At 42.2% G+C, this 18933-nt stretch overlaps 1 protein-coding gene across 1 annotated transcript in view; it reads left to right on the top strand.

Annotated features, from left to right (window-relative positions):
• The window catches only part of LOC145401213 (zinc finger MYND domain-containing protein 11), a 643482-nt gene that overhangs the window by 29200 nt on the left and 595349 nt on the right, over positions 1–18933 (top strand). The window contains exon 2 of the mRNA XM_080273521.1: positions 5619–5682. Within this exon, the coding sequence (XP_080129647.1) occupies positions 5622–5682 (61 nt within the window). The 5' untranslated portion in view covers positions 5619–5621. The remainder of the gene's footprint in view (positions 1–5618; positions 5683–18933) is intronic.

Below are 18933 nucleotides of genomic sequence, written 5' to 3'. Positions count from 1 at the left end.
AGCAGGTGCCGAAAGAGCAGAAACTGCCGGATGACCAGGAAAACCTGCCAAAAAGTTGCTAGCAATCATGGTCAGTCACCCCAGACTACTGATGCATACTCCAGGGTTGGCCAGGTGAATGATGTTATTGTCTTTGTCATCATGTCTTCATTTATATACAGTGATCCCTCCAATATCCGATGTAATAGAGCCAAAGGCATGTCCGGATAGTGATCCTGTCCGGATATTGGGCCCCAGACTCCTGGACTTGTACTTATGGACCCTAACTCAGAAAAACACCTATACAACTCCCTCTGGACATGCATAGCTCCTGTTTAAGACCTAAATCACACCAATAAAGGACATAAAAGACTGAAATAAATGCAAAAGAACCATAAAATGAGGTTTTAGAGGTAGGTTTATACAATATAAAACATTCTGGGTACTTACAAAAAGTCCCTGGCTCCTGGACTGGTAGTTATGGACCCTAACCTAGCCTAACTCAGAAAAACACCTCCCTACTGCACATGCATAGCACCTAAGACATTATTCACACCAGTAAGGGACATAAAAGATTGAAATGAGGTGTTAGAGGTAAGTATGGAAAATACAATACAGTACAATATGAAACATTCTGGGTACTTACAGTAAGTCCCTGGCCATCTCGATAAATAACCCGCCTCCTCTCAGACTCTGACAGTAAGAAGGATTTCCTGAAGCACTTCCAGTACACTGTTCATGAAGTCTTGCACAGAACTTAGTCATTTGCACTCAGAATTCCATTCTGTTAACACTGCGCACTCTTGTCTTACTTGCGCTCCATTGTACCTTAATGAAATAAGTGTTGCACTCTGCACTTTAAGTCTTTCCACTCATAAAACCATTTTCTAAACAAAATACTATCTATCTATCTATCTATAGCCCGACGCCCTAATCCCGCAAAGGGTGGCCGCAGACAAAACACCTCCAAGTCGCTCTGTCACCCACCATTTGACTACCCTCCCCCCAACTCACCCCCCCCTCCCTCATATACCTCTCAACTCCATCCCTCCACCTCATCCTCGGTCTACCTCTCCCTCTCCCTCCCTCCACCTCACCTACATACACCCTCTTAGTCAGTCTTTCATTCTCCATTCTCTTCTCATGTCCAAACCACCTCAGTGTATTTCTCCTAATCTTCTCAACCACATCCACATACACCCCACAGCGTTCCTTCACTTCTTCATTCGTCAACCTGTCCCTCCACGTCACTCCACATGCTCCTCTCAAGTAACTCATTTCCACTGCTCTCACTCTTGACTTGTTCCCCTCTTGCAAGGTCCATGCCTCGCTTCCATACGTCAGGGTAGGGATCACAATACTATCATGCAGTGACTTCTTAACTTCCATACTCACCTCCCTATTTCTCATCACTGCTTTCAGTGTACCAACAACCTTCCTTCCCTGCTGTACCCTTTCACGCACTTCATCCCCCAAAGTTTCAACCTTACTCATCACACTACCCAAGTACTTGAATGCACTCACATTCTCCATATCCTCACCATCCAACCTCACTGCACACTCTGTGACTTCATTCCTCTCAAACACCATAACTTTACTTTTGTTTACATTAACTTTCAGATTCCTCCTCCTACACACTCTCCCAAATTCATTCACCAAACCTTGCAACTCCCATTCATCTTCACTCAACAGTACTGTATCATCAGCAAACAGCAACACCGGAAGCTTCCAAATCTCACCCTCATTCATTAGAGCCACCCCCACATCCACTGCCCTACCCTGCACCTCCTTTACAACCCCATCCATGTATATATTAAACAGCCATGGAGACATCACACAACCCTGTTTCAGTCCCACATTGAGATCAAAGAACTCACTCAGCTCACCATCCACTCGCACCGTAACCCTAGCTCCCTCGTACATACTCTTCACAGCACTCAGCAATTTCCCCTCCACTCCATATATTCTTAATACCTTCCACATACCTTGCCTATCTATTCTGTCATAAGCTTTCTCCAAGTCCATAAAGGCAGCATACACTTTCCTTCCCTTCTCTAGATACTTCTCCACTAAACATCTTAGAACAAATATCTGATCTACACACCCTTTTCCCTTCCTAAATCCCCCTTGTTCTTCTCCAACTAGCTCCTCTGTCATATGCCTAACCCTATCAATGAGTATTCTACCATATATTTTACCAGTCACACTAAGTAGGCAAATACCCCTATGGTTACCACATACTTCTCTCTCCTTTTCCTTTGTATAAAGGAACAATTATACCTGATTTCCAGTCCTCTGGAACCCTTCCCTCTTCCCAAGCCAATCTACACAACTTCCATATCCACTTCACAACAATCTCACCCCCATACCTAAGCATTTCACCACACACTCCATCAATTCCTGGGGCCTTTCCCAACTTAATATTCTTCATCGCTTCCACTACTTCCGCCCTTCTTATCTCTTCCTCCCTCCTCTCATCTCTTCTTCTCCCAGCCATTCCCCAACCACTTATACTCGCACTGCTCTCACTCTCCACATTCAACAAATCCTCAAAGTGCTCCTTCCATCTCCTCAGTTTCTCTCTCTTCTCCACCAACAATCTATTATTCCTATCTTTCACTCCCCTGCTATTTCCCCTTTCACACTGCCTTACTTTCTTTACCTCCTTCCAAAACAATTTCTTACTCTCCCTCCATTTCTCACTCAGATTCCTCCCAAACTCCTCATCCACTTTCTTTTTACTCTCCTTCACCAGTCTCTCAACCTCCCTTCTCCTGCTCACATATACCTCTCTCTTCTCTCTCTCATCTTCTCCCCTACCTCTACTCGCTAACCATTCACTATATGCCTTCTTCTTTTGTTCCACAGCTCGTTTCACCTCATCATTCCACCATGCTGTCCCTTGCACACCCTTGCATCTCCTCCTAACTCCACAAACCGCCTCACACGCTGCGCCTATCTCTTCCGTGAATATCTTACATACGTTTTCCACCCCTTCCATCTGCTCTAGCTCATACCTTCCCAGTCTTTCTTCCACTATGCTCTTATACTCTATCATTTTCTCACTATCTTGCAATTTCTCCACTCTTCTCACAGGAGTTGCTTCCTCCTGTCTTCCCCTTCGTCTCCTCAACCACTTTCTTTGCAGCTCTACCTTGGCCATCACTAAGTGATGGTCCGAGACTCCATTCCCCCACCCTCTCCACACTCTTGCATCCAACACTTGTCTTTTCATTCGCTCATCCACACACACGTAGTCTATCATTGCCTTTCATTCAACAAGTTCACCATCCATCCTCCTCATTACTCTCCATGTATACCGGTGGATCATCTTATGCCGAAAGTAGGTGTTGGCTATTGCCAACCCCTTGCAAGCACAGATGTCCACCAAAGCACTTCCATTCCCATCTACGTCAGCTGGCACACCCCACTGACCAACCACTCCATCCACTCGTACATTCCCAACTTTGCCATTCATGTCTCCAATCAACAGCACTCTCTCGCTCCTCTCAAACTTGTCCATACACGCTTCTACACTCGCCCAAAACTCATCTTTCACTCTTGCCACACGATCCTCTGTCGGGGCATACACACACACAAAATACACTCAAGTTAATTTATGTTACATTTACAGTCCATTAAATCTTTGTCTTTTTACTCATAACTCAAATTCCTTAACACTATGCACTGTTTTTTTTTTTTTTTTTTTTTCACTGCACAACACTGTAAATTCCCGTGTGGTCTAGTGGAGAAGTTCTTGGCGTTTAATCACTGACAGAGTCTGAGAGTAGCACATGCAGGTGACCTAGGGGTGCGTCGCTGGGTCGTGGTGATGGCGTACCCACTGCAGACGACTCTGAAGAGAGGCGCAAACTCATGTAGAGTGGTGACTCCACCATGCCTGATGTGCTGGGCTGTGGCTCAGAGCATGAGGGCCTGTCTTGGAGAGGTAATGGAGTGGAGCCAGGTCTGGGCACAGCGGGGGTCACAGGCCTGTAAAAGCTGTCAATTCTTGATTGACGCAAGGAACGACGATTTTGACGATTAATGATGCGCTGCCTGAAAGCGCGAACTTCCTCCACAAGTCCCAAGGGCCCCATCTCCCTGTCACAGTCTGGGTGCTCCAGGTAGTCCAGAACGAACTCTAGGTGTTCCCGGAGTGCGCTCAGCTTGGGGATGGCTGGAGTAGTGTCACGCTGAGAGGAGTCCGCATCATCGTCGCCGTCCTCGTCGGAATCTTCAAGCTGGGTACTGACACTTGCAACTGAAGATGCAATCTCGATATCAGACATGGTCTGATACCCAGGATCGCCCTTGTCATCATCCAACCACTCACCCACTTTGTCCACATGAACATTGTTGCCATGCGCACGTAGACGTGCATGGAAGTCATCCACGTCAAAAACTAGGAAATCGTACTCCACATCCGGTCCGAGAAGCAGACGAGACCTACCATTTTCTAGAGTCTTGACAGGGGTTTCCTTCCATGCACTGGCCCAGTTGTAGATTGCAGACTTGATGTTGTAGCGACGAAGGTTTTCCAAAGTCCACTGGCCTTGCGTGTCCTGTCCCTCCCTGCGCTCGTCCTCGAGAACAACCATCACCTCATCCAGGAACTTCTGTCGGTACAGCCTCTTCGTTGCCATGATCACTCCTTGATCCATTGGGTGGATGAGAGCAGTAGTATTAGGTGGCAGAAACATTCACCTAATGCGCCCATTCTCAGCCACCAACTTCTTGTCACACGGGTGGGCAGGTGCATTGTCGAGGAGAAGGAGGGCCTTTACCTGGTCGCGTGGGATTCCGAGTTTCTCCGTCTGGTAATGGATGACCTCCTTGACGAAATGGTGGTTGAAGCAGTCTTTGAAGATCTGGGCTGTGAACCATGCCTTCAAGGAGTGGTACCAGATGACAGGAACGACATCCATCACCCCACGAAGACACCGAGGCTGCTTTGCGCGGCCAACAATGACGGTCTTGAGCCGGTGCATGCTGTTAGCATTGGCACAACACAAAGCAGATATCCGTTGCTTGCAGAGCTTGCGGCCAGGTACACGCTTCTCTGTCTCCTCGGCTAGACTGTTCGTAGGCAAAGAGCGATAGAATAAGCCAGTTTTGTCGGCGTTGTAGACTTGACCGAGAGTTAAGCCCTCCCTGTCAATCAAGCGCTTCACCTTCTGCTGAAACTCATCTACTCCGTCCTCATTGGCGTCCAAAGCTTCGCCATGAGACTTATGGTTGGTGAGGCCACGTCGTAACTTGAACGCGAAGAGCCAACCTTTGGATGCCTTGAAGTCTAGGGCGTCATGAAGCCTTGCAAATTTCTCAGCAGCAGCCTTCAGCTCCGTGCCATGCACCATCACACCAGAAGCACATTGCTGTCTATACCAAATCAACGTAAAGCGGTCGACTTCTGCATACTTGGGAGTATACATCACCTTCCTCTCCACATTGCGTTTGCTTTTCAACGAGAAGTCAGTCATGTACTATTTGTTGCGGGATCTCTTGATATCAAACAAAGTAGACCGGGGCCAGGTTGAATTCACAGAAGATACGTGAGGTAGACCATCCCGCATCCACCTTGTCCAATATCTTCTTCTTCTTCTCCAGAGTCAAAACCACTCTCTTTCTCTTTTCAGGGGATGGGGCCATCATCACACACACGAAGGAGAGGCACGAGAGCAGCAGGAGAGCTTGCAGCAGGTAAGGCACCACCATAAAAACGAGCACGTGGGCAGCCATGACGACGAGCGTGCACACACAACAAGAGACGGGTGGTAAGTGGGGAGGATGCAGGGGCGCTCTAGCGGACGTCGGCAGAACAATGCATCAGAACACAGCTGGCCTGCGCCGCGCGCGCCAACTTCAAATTACGGGCGGGATAAAGTCGGATTTTTTTCGAATTTTTTTGCGGTTTTTGGCCCATTTTGGGAATTTTGGATCCCGGGAAGAAAATGTCCGGTTGTTGGGGATGTCCGGAAAATGGGCGTCCGGATATTGGAGGGATTACTGTATGTGAATGCTATTCTCATATTAGCAAGCAATGTGTACATGTCCCATACCTTTTCATTGATGTGGTTAGCTGGAGATAGTCTGTTATTAATAATCACTGCTAGGTCCTTCTCCTTCTCTGATATGTATAGGGTTGAACGTCCATGCTTATAATCCCAGTCTGGTCTTTTTCCACTTTTACCAGACTTAATTATATGGCATTTGTCCACATTAAATTCCATTTGCCATCTATATCTCCATTCATGAAGCTTCTGTAACTTCTTGTAGCCCTCTGCAAGAGTCTGTGTTAGTAATTCTCCTTTGTACTTTTGCATCATCAGCAAACATATTTAGATAGCTTCCATTTCCAGTGTTGCTGTCTGGGTCATTTATATATACTAAGAACATAATTGGTGCCAGCACTGAGCCCTGTGGAACTCCACTGGTCACTTGTCTCCATGATGAGTAATATCCCCTTAGTACTGTTCTCTTTTCCCTTTTTCTGAGAAAATCCTGCATCCAACGGTACAGGTTACCTTGGATTCTTCCTTGATGGTACAGTGTACATGAAAGTCTTTGGTGCAGTATGCTGTCTAATGCTTTCTTGAAATCTAAATAAATACCATCTACCCATCCTTCTCTTTTCTGTAATGTTTCTGCAACTGTCATAGTAGCTTAATAGATTAGTAACACAAGATTTTCTCTTTCTAAAATTGAACTGTCTTTCTGTTATCATTGTATTTTTCTAGATTGTTTACCCAAATTTTCCATATCAGCTTTTCTGGAGTCTTACTTAACCCTTTAACCGCGGGTGTCATCTCAGAATGACATTGCAAAAACTGGACCAAACCGCGGGTGTCATTCTCGAATGTTTGTGAATATTTTGAATACCCCGCGTTTTTTCCGTGCGCCAGTTGTTTCAAGGGAGAGTAGCTATTAAGTTCTTTCACTCCAGCCGACCCCCACCTCCCTCCTCCCACCCCCCGGGCCCCCACCTCCCACCCCCCGGGCCCCCCACCCCACCCCTGACCAACACGCATCAGTATCTGTCCAGCTGTGTGAGTGACAACACCTCTGATGTGGCAGTGAAGTGCGGGCAATTACAGTGCCTTTTACCTGCCTTAGTGAATACAGAGTGGGTGTTTATCGTATGTGCAGTGTTCATATATGTTTATAGTATTATTATCAGAATGAGGTTGGCATTTGGTAATGGTGTGTGAGTGAAAAATAGTGATTACAACACCGCTGATGTGGCAGTGAAGTGCGGGCAATTACAGTGCCTTTTACCTGCCTCAGTGAACACAGGGTGGGTGTTTATCGTATGTGCAGTGTTCATATATGTTTATAGTATTATTATCAGAATGAGGTTGGCATTTGGTAATGGTGTGTGAACGAAAAATAGTGATTACAACACCGCTGATGTGGCAGTGAAGTGCGGGCAATTACAGTGCCTTTTACCTGCCTCATTGAACACAGAGTGGGTGTTTATCATATGTGCAGTGTTCATATATGTTTATAGTATTATTATCAGAATGAGGTTGGCATTTGGTAATGGTGTGTGAGCGAAGGTAATGGTGTGTGAGCGAAAAAGTGATTTTAGATCGCTCACTTCTAACGGCACTGCCCATCCAGTGATAGTCAACAAAATCATGAAACCTACATCATTGCAAAGCCGAAGGTTAGTACTTTCTAATGGTACCTTATTTTTTGCTCTAGATTTATTCTGTGCAGAGTTATAAAGGTTTAAAGCTTGTTTACATTTTGGCTGAAACCCCTGCGGGAGAGGCCAGTCGGGGCAAAACAATGCCCGCGGTTAAAGTGTTAAACACTGGTCATGGAAACTGGTCGGTAGTTGAGTGGATTTTGTCTGTTTCCTTTCTTGAATAGGGGAACAATGTTTGCTTTCTTCCAAATATCATGTTGTGTACCTTGGATTGAGGGTTCCTTGAATATTTAATACTGTATATTGCTTTACTTACTGTAACTCTTCTGCACATCCATGTAGCACCCAACCAGAAATTTCATCAGGACCATTTGCTTTTCCTTTGCTTATGTGCTCAACTCTTCCAGTACTTCTTTTTCTGATATTTGTATACCTGGTAATATGTGTGTGCTTGCATTTTCTTTATTATCTCTCTTAACCCTTTAACCGCGGGTGTCATTCCAGAATGACACTGCAAAAACTGGACCAAACCGCGGGTGTCATTCTCGAATGTTTGTGAATATTTTGAATACCCCGCGTTTTTTCCGTGCGCCAATTGTTTCAAGGGAGAGTAGCTATTAAGTTCTTTCACTCCAGCCGACCTCCACCTCCCTCTTCCCCCCCCTGGGGCCCCACCTCCCACCCCCTGGGCCCCCCACCCCACCCTGGACCAAACACGCATCAGTATCTGTCCAGCTGTGTGAGTGACAACATTGCTGGTGTGATAGTGAAGTGCAGGCAATTACAGTGCCTTTTACCTGCCTTAGTGAACACAGAGTGGGTGTTTATCGTATGTGCAGTGTTCATATATGTTTATAGTATTATTATCAGAATGAGGTTGGCATTTGGTAATGGTGTGTGAGCGAAAAATAGTGATTACAACACCACTGATATGGCAGTGAAGTGCGGGCAATTACAGTGCCTTTTACCTGCCTCAGTGAACACAGAGTGGGTGTTTATCGTATGTGCAGTGTTCATATATGTTTATAGTATTATTATCAGAATGAGGTTGGCATTTGGTAATGGTGTGTGAGCGAAAAATAGTGATTACAACACCGCTGATGTGGCAGTGAAGTGCGGGTAATTACAGTGCCTTTTACCTGCCTCAGTGAACACAGAGTGGGTGTTTATCGTATGTGCAGTGTTCATATATGTTTATAGTATTATTATCAGAATGAGGTTGGCATTTGGTAATGGTGTATGAGCGAAGGTAATGGTGTGTGAGCGAAAAATAGTGATTTTACACCCCTCACTTCTAACGGCACTGCCCGTCCTGTGAAAGTCAACAGAGTCATGAAACCTACATCAATGGAAAGCTGAAGGTTAGTACTTTCTAATGGTACCTTATTTTTTTTCTCTAGCTTTATTCTGTGCAGAGTTATTAAGGTTTAAAGGTTTGTTTACATTTGGCTGAAACCTCCGCGGGAGAGGACAGTCAGACCAAAACAATACCCGCGGTTAAAGGGTTAAAGTTACTTTCTCCTGTAAAAACTTATTGGAATTTTTAGTTACGAACTTCACAAATATCTTCTTGGATATATATAACTCCCCCATCCCAGTGGCCTGTATTTTATCTTTTACTTCGGTTTTGCTTCGGATGTAGGTGTAAAAAAGTTGCGATTGATTCCTTTTGTTTATAATGTCATCTTGAAACTGTCTTTGAGCTTCTGTTCTTATCCTTGTATATTACTTTCTTTTCTGTTTATAGTTGTTATGTGCCCCCTCACCATTGTGTCCTCATTATCTGTTCCACAGCAAGTCTTTTTTTTGTCTTTTTTTTTTTTTTTTTTTTTACATTCTCTGTTAAACCACTTCTTTATCCTGATTTCTGTTTCTTTGTGCTGAGGGATATAATTTTGGACTCCTGTTTCATAAAATTCACAGAATTTTCTGTTTATAACATTTATATAATGTCCTCTAAGCTGCTTTTCCCAATTTATTTATAAGATGTGCATCTTCATTTCATTGTAGTGTCTCTGTTTGTAGTTTAGGCTCTTTGTGTAACTTTCATTACTGCTAACTATATCATATGCAGTCCTGAAGTTACAGTTTAATACCGGTATTGTGTGGTCGCTTTTGCTGAATGGAGGATGATACAATATGTTGTCGATATCATTATCTTGCCTAGTAATTATAAGATCTAATAATGATGGATCTTCTAGTCCTTTTTTTTCTGGCATTTTCTTTTACTTGTGTTAGGAAGAACTCCTTTACAAGATTAAGGAGCTTTTGATCCCAACAGCTCTCTTAGCTTCTTACATCTAAAATATTCCAATTTATATTTGCATTGAAATCTCCAGTTAATATGCTATAGGCCAATTCTTTTACATTTCTCTTCCATCCTATGTACCAGGGCTCTTAATCTCTGAATTGTATTTCTGCCAGGTCTTCATATTTGCCTCTTTCCCAAGTGTTTGTTTTCAGTGGCATGTATAAATTTGTCACCATTATTTGCCCTTCAAATGTGTTGATCTGTACTGCAATTAATTCTACTTGTAGGATATTTCTAGTTCTATCTCTTTGACTTGCAGATTTTTCTTTTTTAATATCATAACTCTGCCTCCTTTTTTAATTTCCATCTCCTCTCCATATACTGTATTCCTCAAAGTTTAGGGTGTCATTTGATATCCTTGGGATTAATTTTTGTTTTAGTTAGGCAAATAATATGAGGTTCCTTTTCTTTGGTATAGTCTTTTATCGCTAATAATTTGGATACCATTCCATCCACATTTGCGTACATCATCTTAATCATGTTGTTTACATATCTGACATAGTATGAGTCTATTACCTTCCCTTTTTTTTAGCCCCCATTGGTTTTGTTCCACATTAATGCTTGTAATCCCACTACTTTGAAAAAATAATATATTTACCCCTTTCATCCGCTTATCTTTCCTCATTTTTTGTTTTTGCTTCTTCCCTCTTCTCCTTTAGTAATCCCCAGTCTTCCTTAGTTGGGCATCATTTTATCCATACTTTCTTAAATTCCTCTTTTTCCATGAGTTTGTTAGCATTTTTAAATATTTCCTGTACAGTGTTCACACTTTGAAAAGTTACTTTCAGGGGCCTTGACATATTTCCCTCATATTTACCTAGCCTTTTGTGCTTCTCTATATCAGATATATCCTCTGATACTTCCTTCGGTATGTTTATTATATTTACCATCTCCTTTTTGTGTTTCGAGATTCTGTTTTTTATATCTTCTTCATCAATACCAGTGATTACTATAGATTTATTGATCTCTGCCAGTTCCTTGGCCAGTTTTGGGTTGTTTTTTATTTCTTTCACTTCCTTTCAAATGCTTTTTACTTCTACCTTTGTTTGAAAATCTTTCTTTACTTTCACTGTTTCAGCATATGTAGTTTGTACTTCATCTATGCAATGTCTCATCATTCACCTGGGTATGTTCTCTTCAATATTGCTACTTTGGTTTAACAGACTGCATGCTTGCCTTATTGCCTTCGCATCATTTCCGAACTCCTCCATCATACTCTCGTGGTGTGTGTGTGTGTGTGTGTGTGTGTGTGAGAATTAAATTTTCTTTACATATTCTAGAATCTTCTGAATTGGGAGCTTGGGTACAGGAATGCAGCTATTGCATGGTGGGTCAGCATGCAACTGCAGTGCAGCTACATGTAGTTTGAATTTTTAGCCACAGCAGTGTCTAGTCAACATGTGACAACCCCTGGATATTGACCTTCAAACTGTAGTTGGAGAAATGGTATAATAGGTCTTTTCGGAAAGTATTTGACCTTAGGCTCAAAAAATAACTAGCTAACCTGTTGAGCTAAGACACTAATCCCCCTCAAAGTAGGCCCCTTCTGACTTGACACATGTAGCCCAGCATTCTCTCCACTGACTGAAACATGTTTTAGGGTCAGTTTTCGTTATCTCCTGCAAGCTCTTCATCACATTTGTTGTGATCTCGTCTCTTGTCTCCAATCAGGAACCTTCAGCGAAGCCATGTCTGATGAGTAGGGAGCCTGCTGAACCTGCGGGATGTTGTGCTTGGCCAAAAGTTTCCAAATCAGTTAAGAAGAATGAACAGGGCCGTTGTCATGATGCAGCTTTCAACTTGCTGCATTCCAGAGGGCTGATCTCTTCTGTTGAATTGCATCACAAAGATAACGGATAATGTCAAGGTAGTAATATATGTTGACAGTCTGACCTTGTGGCACATATTCGTGATGCACAACACCACAATAGTCGAAAAACTCAACATGCGAGTGCGTTTCACCTTGCTGTGAGGCAACCCTGCGTTCTTCCACTGGGACGACTGTGCTTTGGTTTCTGGGTCGTACCCTTACACCAAAGTCTCATCTCCAATGAAAACAGTTTTCAGAAAGTCTGAATTGCAATTTGCACACACCAACATGTCTTGAGCAACATTTACCCAAGAGATCATGACAAATGAGTTGAAGCGCCTGCAGGAGATAATGAAAACCGATTTTGAAAAATGTTTCAGACATTGGAAAAAACACTGGGCTACGTGTGTCAAGTCAAAAGGGCCCTACTTTGAAGGGGATTAGTGTCCTAGCTCAACAGGTTAGCTGTTTATTTTTTTTAGAGCCCAAGGTCGGATACTTTCTGAACAGACCTCATACAAATGTTAAACTGTGGATGCATGAAATCCATGATTGGATTGGAATCACTATATTAATTTTCAACGAGATGGACGCTGAGTGAAGAATGTTGTTTGTAGTGCAGGTGCTTCCACGGCAGGTAGATTATTTACTCTCCTCTGATCCTGTGAGCAGAAAGTGCATAGAATATTAATTAACATGTCTGAAGTTTTTTTTTTTAAATTTATGGATACCATGCATATACTGTAATAAAAGCCCATTGTTTCATCCTTGACCATTAAGCTTGAGGACCACATCTGTTGTCTATATTATTCTGGCTAATACCACGTGATTGTACTTGGCACTGTGAAACTGAGGGTGTAGGAAGTATTTTGACTTAACCCTTAACTCCCACACTTATGATGTATGTTTTTTTTTTTTTTTTTTTTTTTTTTTTTTTTTACACCAGATGTTTTTATTAGGTGTTTATTTTTAACTATGATAGTGATGAAATTAACCAGGGTCGTATCTGACCTTCACAGTTTAAAAATTCTCCTAAGCTGAATAAAATTGGATTAAACTTAGGGAATGACTCTATTTTTTAGTAGGGCTAACACGAGACAGTTTTACTCGTCACTGGCAAAGTACCTGAGGTCTGGGAAATAACTTCATTTTCATTTCTGTTTGGGATAATGCTAGGTGATTTTACCTTTCACAGGTGGTGACCATCATCCACTCACTTGATGTAGTGCTGCCTTCTTCTTTCTTAGGTGATGGTACACTGAGTGACAAGCCTATTGGTTTCCTGTAGCCAGGAAACCATTTAACCATTTAAAGTGTTAGGTGTTAACTGTATAACCAAATAATGTAGTAATGTGGAGCCTGCTGTGGTATCCCTGTGAACTGGTTGGAGTGACCCAAATGCATCATCCACCCAGGGACCAAACTTCCTCGCACTTCCCCATGCCATGCCTTGCCACAATGAGGTACTGTCCACCACAAAGGAGCATTAGTTCACTGCATCAGCCAGCATTGCTGGGGTTATTGCCTGCCTGGGTTTGATATATCTGCTCAGCCAGACAGACCAAGGTTGATAATCTACTACTGTAACTACTTTTCAGAGGGAAGCTTCCCAAGGTCCGAGTGATTCCAGCAGTACATCATCTACCATACCATATATTGGCTTTAACTTTGTAATATTTACATCAGTTAATGGACTACATTACTTGTGTAGCTCTTAAGTGAAATAATTTTTGATGGGAAAGGAAAGAGAATTTACAGTATATTGGTACACTCTACTGAAGGATCCTTATGTTACAGTGTGACAATGTGGCACAGTAGAAATCTCTTAAGAATGTTGTGATTATTTTTGTTTTGGTTTAAAGTTTTCAATTTTTTTACACTTTTCTGGTTAACACCACCCAGTTTTCAGTTTAGTAATGCATCAGAGGCAAAAAACAATAGCTAACTTTTTTTTTTTTTAATTTTTTTTTTTTAGTAAGCACAAAATATGAGTAATATGTGCATAAAATTGCAATGTTTTGGGGAGTATTGCAGTTACTTTACTTAAGGATTTTCTTAAAGAGTGCTGTTAATCACAAAGTATGGTATGTGGTGTTTTAGGTGGATGTAAACTTCATTTAGGCTGGTTTGAAACTTAGGTGAAAGTTATCCGCCACAGGATCAGTTATGAGATACCTGGACACCAGAAATCAGTGTCAGTAAACTTGAACTATTAACCCATGTCCTCCAGGTGTATGGTATATGATGTACCAGTACATATTACCTTCCCCCCCCCCCTCTTTATTTTCATTTTATTAAGCTGCTATGTATGATATCTCTCCTGTTCCAGTCATTGTTTCTGAGGCCACTGAACTTTTTAAAGGGTGGCCTGCTTATCCATTGTTAGGCCTCAGAGATACTGTGGTCTCTGATGTCACCATATTTTGTTTAAAAGTGGACTGTAAGATACTGTCACTTGAATTCTTATTACAAGATGATGAAATCTAAGAGATGTGTTTTGGGTAGCCTGTCCACTTGCAGAAGAAATTACTGTTTTATTTTGTCTATCCATAGCCCGATGCCTTAACCCCTCCGTGGCCGAAGGCCCGGAATTTACCGTGCACAGCAGGCCGATGCAGGGGCCATTTTATGGCTTGCTATGGAGCACGGAAGTTGCAGAAATATCGGCAACCGATATCGCCACCCAGGGGACTGCCGGAACGCAACTGGGCAGGTGTTGTAATTTTTTTTTTTTTTTTTTTTTTTACCTCTAAAAACAATACGAGTGGTGCTGAAATGTTGTGCATATATGAGATATGATGATATCAAATGATTTCGGTACATAATCTGTTTGGAATGGCTGGAAAAAAAAATTGTTATGAATATTTTTTCATCTTTTTTATATAAAATGTGTTTATGGTAGTTTCGAGTTATTTTTTAAGTTATCGTTGTGCCCCTGCTTGGAAAAGTGAGCGAAAGAGTTGAATTTTCGGTCCTAAATGAGAAAACTGCACGTGCTCCAAGGTTAGACTTTACCACAGGAGAATAAAGTGGATGGTCAGATCCGATTAGCAATACGGAAGTTGAGTCGCAACTTCGAGCTCCCACACCACAAGCATGACTACAAATAGAATCGTAATGCAGTTTCAGAAGTCGAATTATTATGAATACAGATACAAAGCAGAAATTAATAAGTTTACAGTTGGGGGAAAATGTATTTTTTCTGTAATAACATGTTCATCTTTCTCTGTCATTTTACTTTCATCTTTATCATTTTACCATGTTATTTTCGCAATATATATTGCTGTCTCGTAAACAGGGTGGGTGAATGTGTTTTGCAAAGGAGGAAAAAGATTGTATTTTCTGTCTGAGTCGAGATAATGGGTATAACTATGTTTTTAGGCATGGCCACGAGCGAAAAAATCGTACATCCACTCGTCAGGACAGCAGGTGGCGAACTGACAGATGATATGTGAGAGGATGAAGTCAAGGTCAGTCTCATGTCCCAGATTTTCGTTCACTTCCCGAAGGTTTTCACAGTTTTCTACAAGTTGCACTGCATCAAATGATCCAAACCATTACAGCAAACCTAAGCAAATAGGTAAAGATACCAAGACAAAAGTGTACTTTTCACTTATTATCATGTCTTTTTTGTATGTGCCTGTATTACTTCATAATCGTAAACAGGTGGTTGTGTGTGTTTTGCAAGAGAGGACCAAGATGATATGTTCTGCCTGGGTTGAGATAATGGGTGTAGTTGTGCATGTTTAGGCATGGCTAGGAGTGAAAAAATCGAAAATCCACTTATCACAGCAGCAGGCTTTGAACTGCTTTGATGAGGTGTATGGGAGTGTAGTGTAGGTCAGTGTGAAGACGTTCAGAACGTTCGTTCACTTCCCAAAAATGTTTGCAGTTTTTTATAGGCCGCGCTCAAATGACGCCTGCGGCCATTGATCAGCTCAACGTCATTCGACGCCGACGGCCACGGAGGGGTTAATTCCACAAGGAATGGCCACAAACAAATTGCCTCCATGTCACCCTGTCCCCTGCCATTATGCTGCTTCCCCCCAAGTCACCCCCTCCCCCCCCCTCCATTTCACACTGTCCTTATTAGTCTCTCACTCTCCATCCTCTCCCCATGGCCAGACCACCTCAGTTTATTTCTCCTGCTGCTTTCTAACACATCCACATCCACACCACAACACTCCTTCACATCCTCATTTGTCAGTCTGTCTAACCATGTAACTCCGCATACAGTAAAAGCTCTATTAACCGGAATGCATTGGGATTCATCCATTCCATATATGGAAATTTCCGGATAACCGAATGTTACTTTTAGAAATTTTCTGGGAGGTCAGACAAATGAAATAAGACCAAACTTGGGACTTCACTTTACTTCGTAAAGTACATTATTCAGTATTAGATACAGTACAGGTAAGATGCAGTACAGGTACACTACAATACACAAAAAAAGACAGCTAGAGAAATTGTACAGAACTGAACACAAACCAGCGAACATTTCCAAAAATTATTTAAAGAAAAATTTAGCATATGTTACAGGCCAAAATAATTTTGAAAACTTAGCTGCATACACTACTTTATCCTGTACTGTACAGAGCTAATCAAGAATTATAGGGGGATCATCAGGATCATGAGATGAGGATTCAGACAGTGGAGAAGGAGAAGTGGAAAGAACAAGGTCAGGAGCTGAAGAAGTGGAAGGAACTAGGCCAGGAGCTGAAGAAGTGGAAGGAACAGGATCAGGAGATGAAGAAGTAGAAGAAACAGGGTCAGAAGCTGAAGCAGAGGGATTAATTTTCTGTCCTTGCAGGTGATTTGAATCGGCAACAACCGGTATCGGAATATTTTCGATCCCATTCCAGATTGAATTTGCATTCTGGTTATACGGATGTGCCGATGCATTGGATGTCGATTAATCAAACTTTTACTGTACTTCGTTCAAATAACTAATTTCCTCTTCTCTCAGTCTTGACTTGTGTCCTCCCAACAAGGTCCAAGCTTCGCTCAATACGTCAGAGTTATTATCACAATACTGTACTGTATTATCATGCAGTGACTTCTGAATTTTTACTTCCCTGCACACTTTCCTATTTCTTATCGCTCCCTTCAGAGAACTAGTGGCCTTTCTTCCCTGTTGTAAGCTTTCAAGCACTTCATCTACTAAACTTCCATCCTAACTCATCACATAACCCAAGTACTTAAATACACTTACATTTTTCAATTCCTCACCATCCAGCCTCATTGTGCATTCATTGACCTGTTTCTTTCAAAGACCACAACTTTACTCTTCCCTGCATTCACCTTTAGATTCCATTTCATATACACTCTCCCAGACTCATTCACCAAGCCATGTAGTTGCCCTTTTATCGTCATTTACCAGCACAGTATCATCTGAAAACAACAGAACAGAAAGTTTCCAACTGCTGCCCTCTCTCATTAGGGCCTCTTGGACATCCACTGCCCTACCTTGTATCTCTTTTATAACCCTGTGCATATATAGTTTCAGCAACCATGGAGACATGACACATCCCTGTTTCAATCCAACCTTCAAATAGAAAAATTCACTCAGTTCACTATCCACACGAACTGCAGCCCCAGCACCCTCATACATCCTCTTCACGGCATTCAGCAGCTTCCCATTTACTCCTTATATTTTTAATATGTTCCACATTTTTTGTCTGTTCACTCTGTCATGTGTGATCTTCAAATCGACAAAGGCCACATAGAATTTCTTTCCTTTCTGTATTAACTTTTCCACTAAATATTTTAGGATAAATATCTCTTCTACACAACCTCTTCCCTTCCTAATACCCTCCCCTGTTCTTCTCCAGCTAATTCCTTTGTTATTTTCCTAATTCTGTCAATAAGTATTTTACCATATACTTTTTGTATTAAACTAAGATGACGAATGTCCCTGTGATTCCCACACACTTTTTTTTTTTCCATTTCTTTTGTTCAGGGGAATAATTATACCAAACTTTCAGTCCTCTGGACTGTACCTTTCTCCCAGGCTAATCTGTACATCATCCATATCCATTCTACTATTATTTCATCCCTGTGCTTCAGCATTTCACCACACTCCATCAGTTCCTGGGGCTTTTGCCATATTGACTATCTTCATTGCTTTCATTACTTGCGTCCTACTGATCTCTTCCCCCCTCCTCATCTCCCTCCGTCTCCTAGCCATTCCCCAGCCACTTATACTCACGTTACTTTCATTGTCTATGTTTAAGTTCCTTAAAATTTTCTCTCCATCTGCTCACTTTTTCTCCCTTCTCCACTAGCAATCTGCCATTTTTATCAGTCACTTCTCTACTGTTCTCTTTATCACCTTGTCTAACTCTATTCACCTCCTTCCAGAACATTATCTTTCATTCTTTCCCCTTCATATTCAGACTCCATCCAAACTTTTCATCCACTCTTCGTACTCCCTTACTAATCTTCACCTCTCTCTTCTTTTTTGCATATAACTCTATTCTGTCTCTCAACTTCCTCCATGCCATAACATCTCATCCACACACATTGTATGTTTTCTTTTGTGCCACAGCTTGTCTCACCACTTCATTCCTCCATCCTTTTCTCTGCACCCCCTTTTGTCTTCTTTTCACCCCACACACGACCTCACATGTTGCACAGATTTCTTCTGTGAATACCTTACATATACCTTCAGTCCCTCCCATCCATCCATCCATCCATCCATCATCATCCAATCCTACATTGCTCCATGAGGAGCGTAGGAGCCCGGGGCTAGGCAGTTGATCCTGACATTTAAGATGAGAGTGACCAATCTCACTCATCCCTGAGTGGCAATACGTGAGCAATAAACCCCAACCATTCCTTAGATATAAACCTTCACCGGCTCAATCCGATTGGAGCACAATAATTACCCACTATACCACCAGGCGCCAAAATTTGGTTATATGGTTACCACCCAGCGTAGTAAATAGTTTCTTGGTGTACAGGAAACCATTTGGCATGTCACTCAGTGTAGAGTCACCCACAGGCAGAAGGAAGAGGAAAGAATGAAGGAATGAAAGACGGAAAAGGGAGTGTAAAGTCACCCGTAGGCAGAAGGACGAGGAAAGAATGAAGGATAAAAAGATAGAAGAAGATGGAAGGAAAGAAGGTTGGAGGAGAGGACAGGGCAGACACCCAAGAGCAGCACTATATTGAGTGAGT

Source organism: Coenobita brevimanus, chromosome 55, assembly GCF_032717465.1.
Source record: "Coenobita brevimanus isolate Jiangsu-jjx chromosome 55, ASM3271746v2, whole genome shotgun sequence".
Classification (NCBI taxonomy): domain Eukaryota; kingdom Metazoa; phylum Arthropoda; class Malacostraca; order Decapoda; family Coenobitidae; genus Coenobita; species Coenobita brevimanus.
This window is presented reverse-complemented; position numbering and strand designations above follow the sequence as displayed.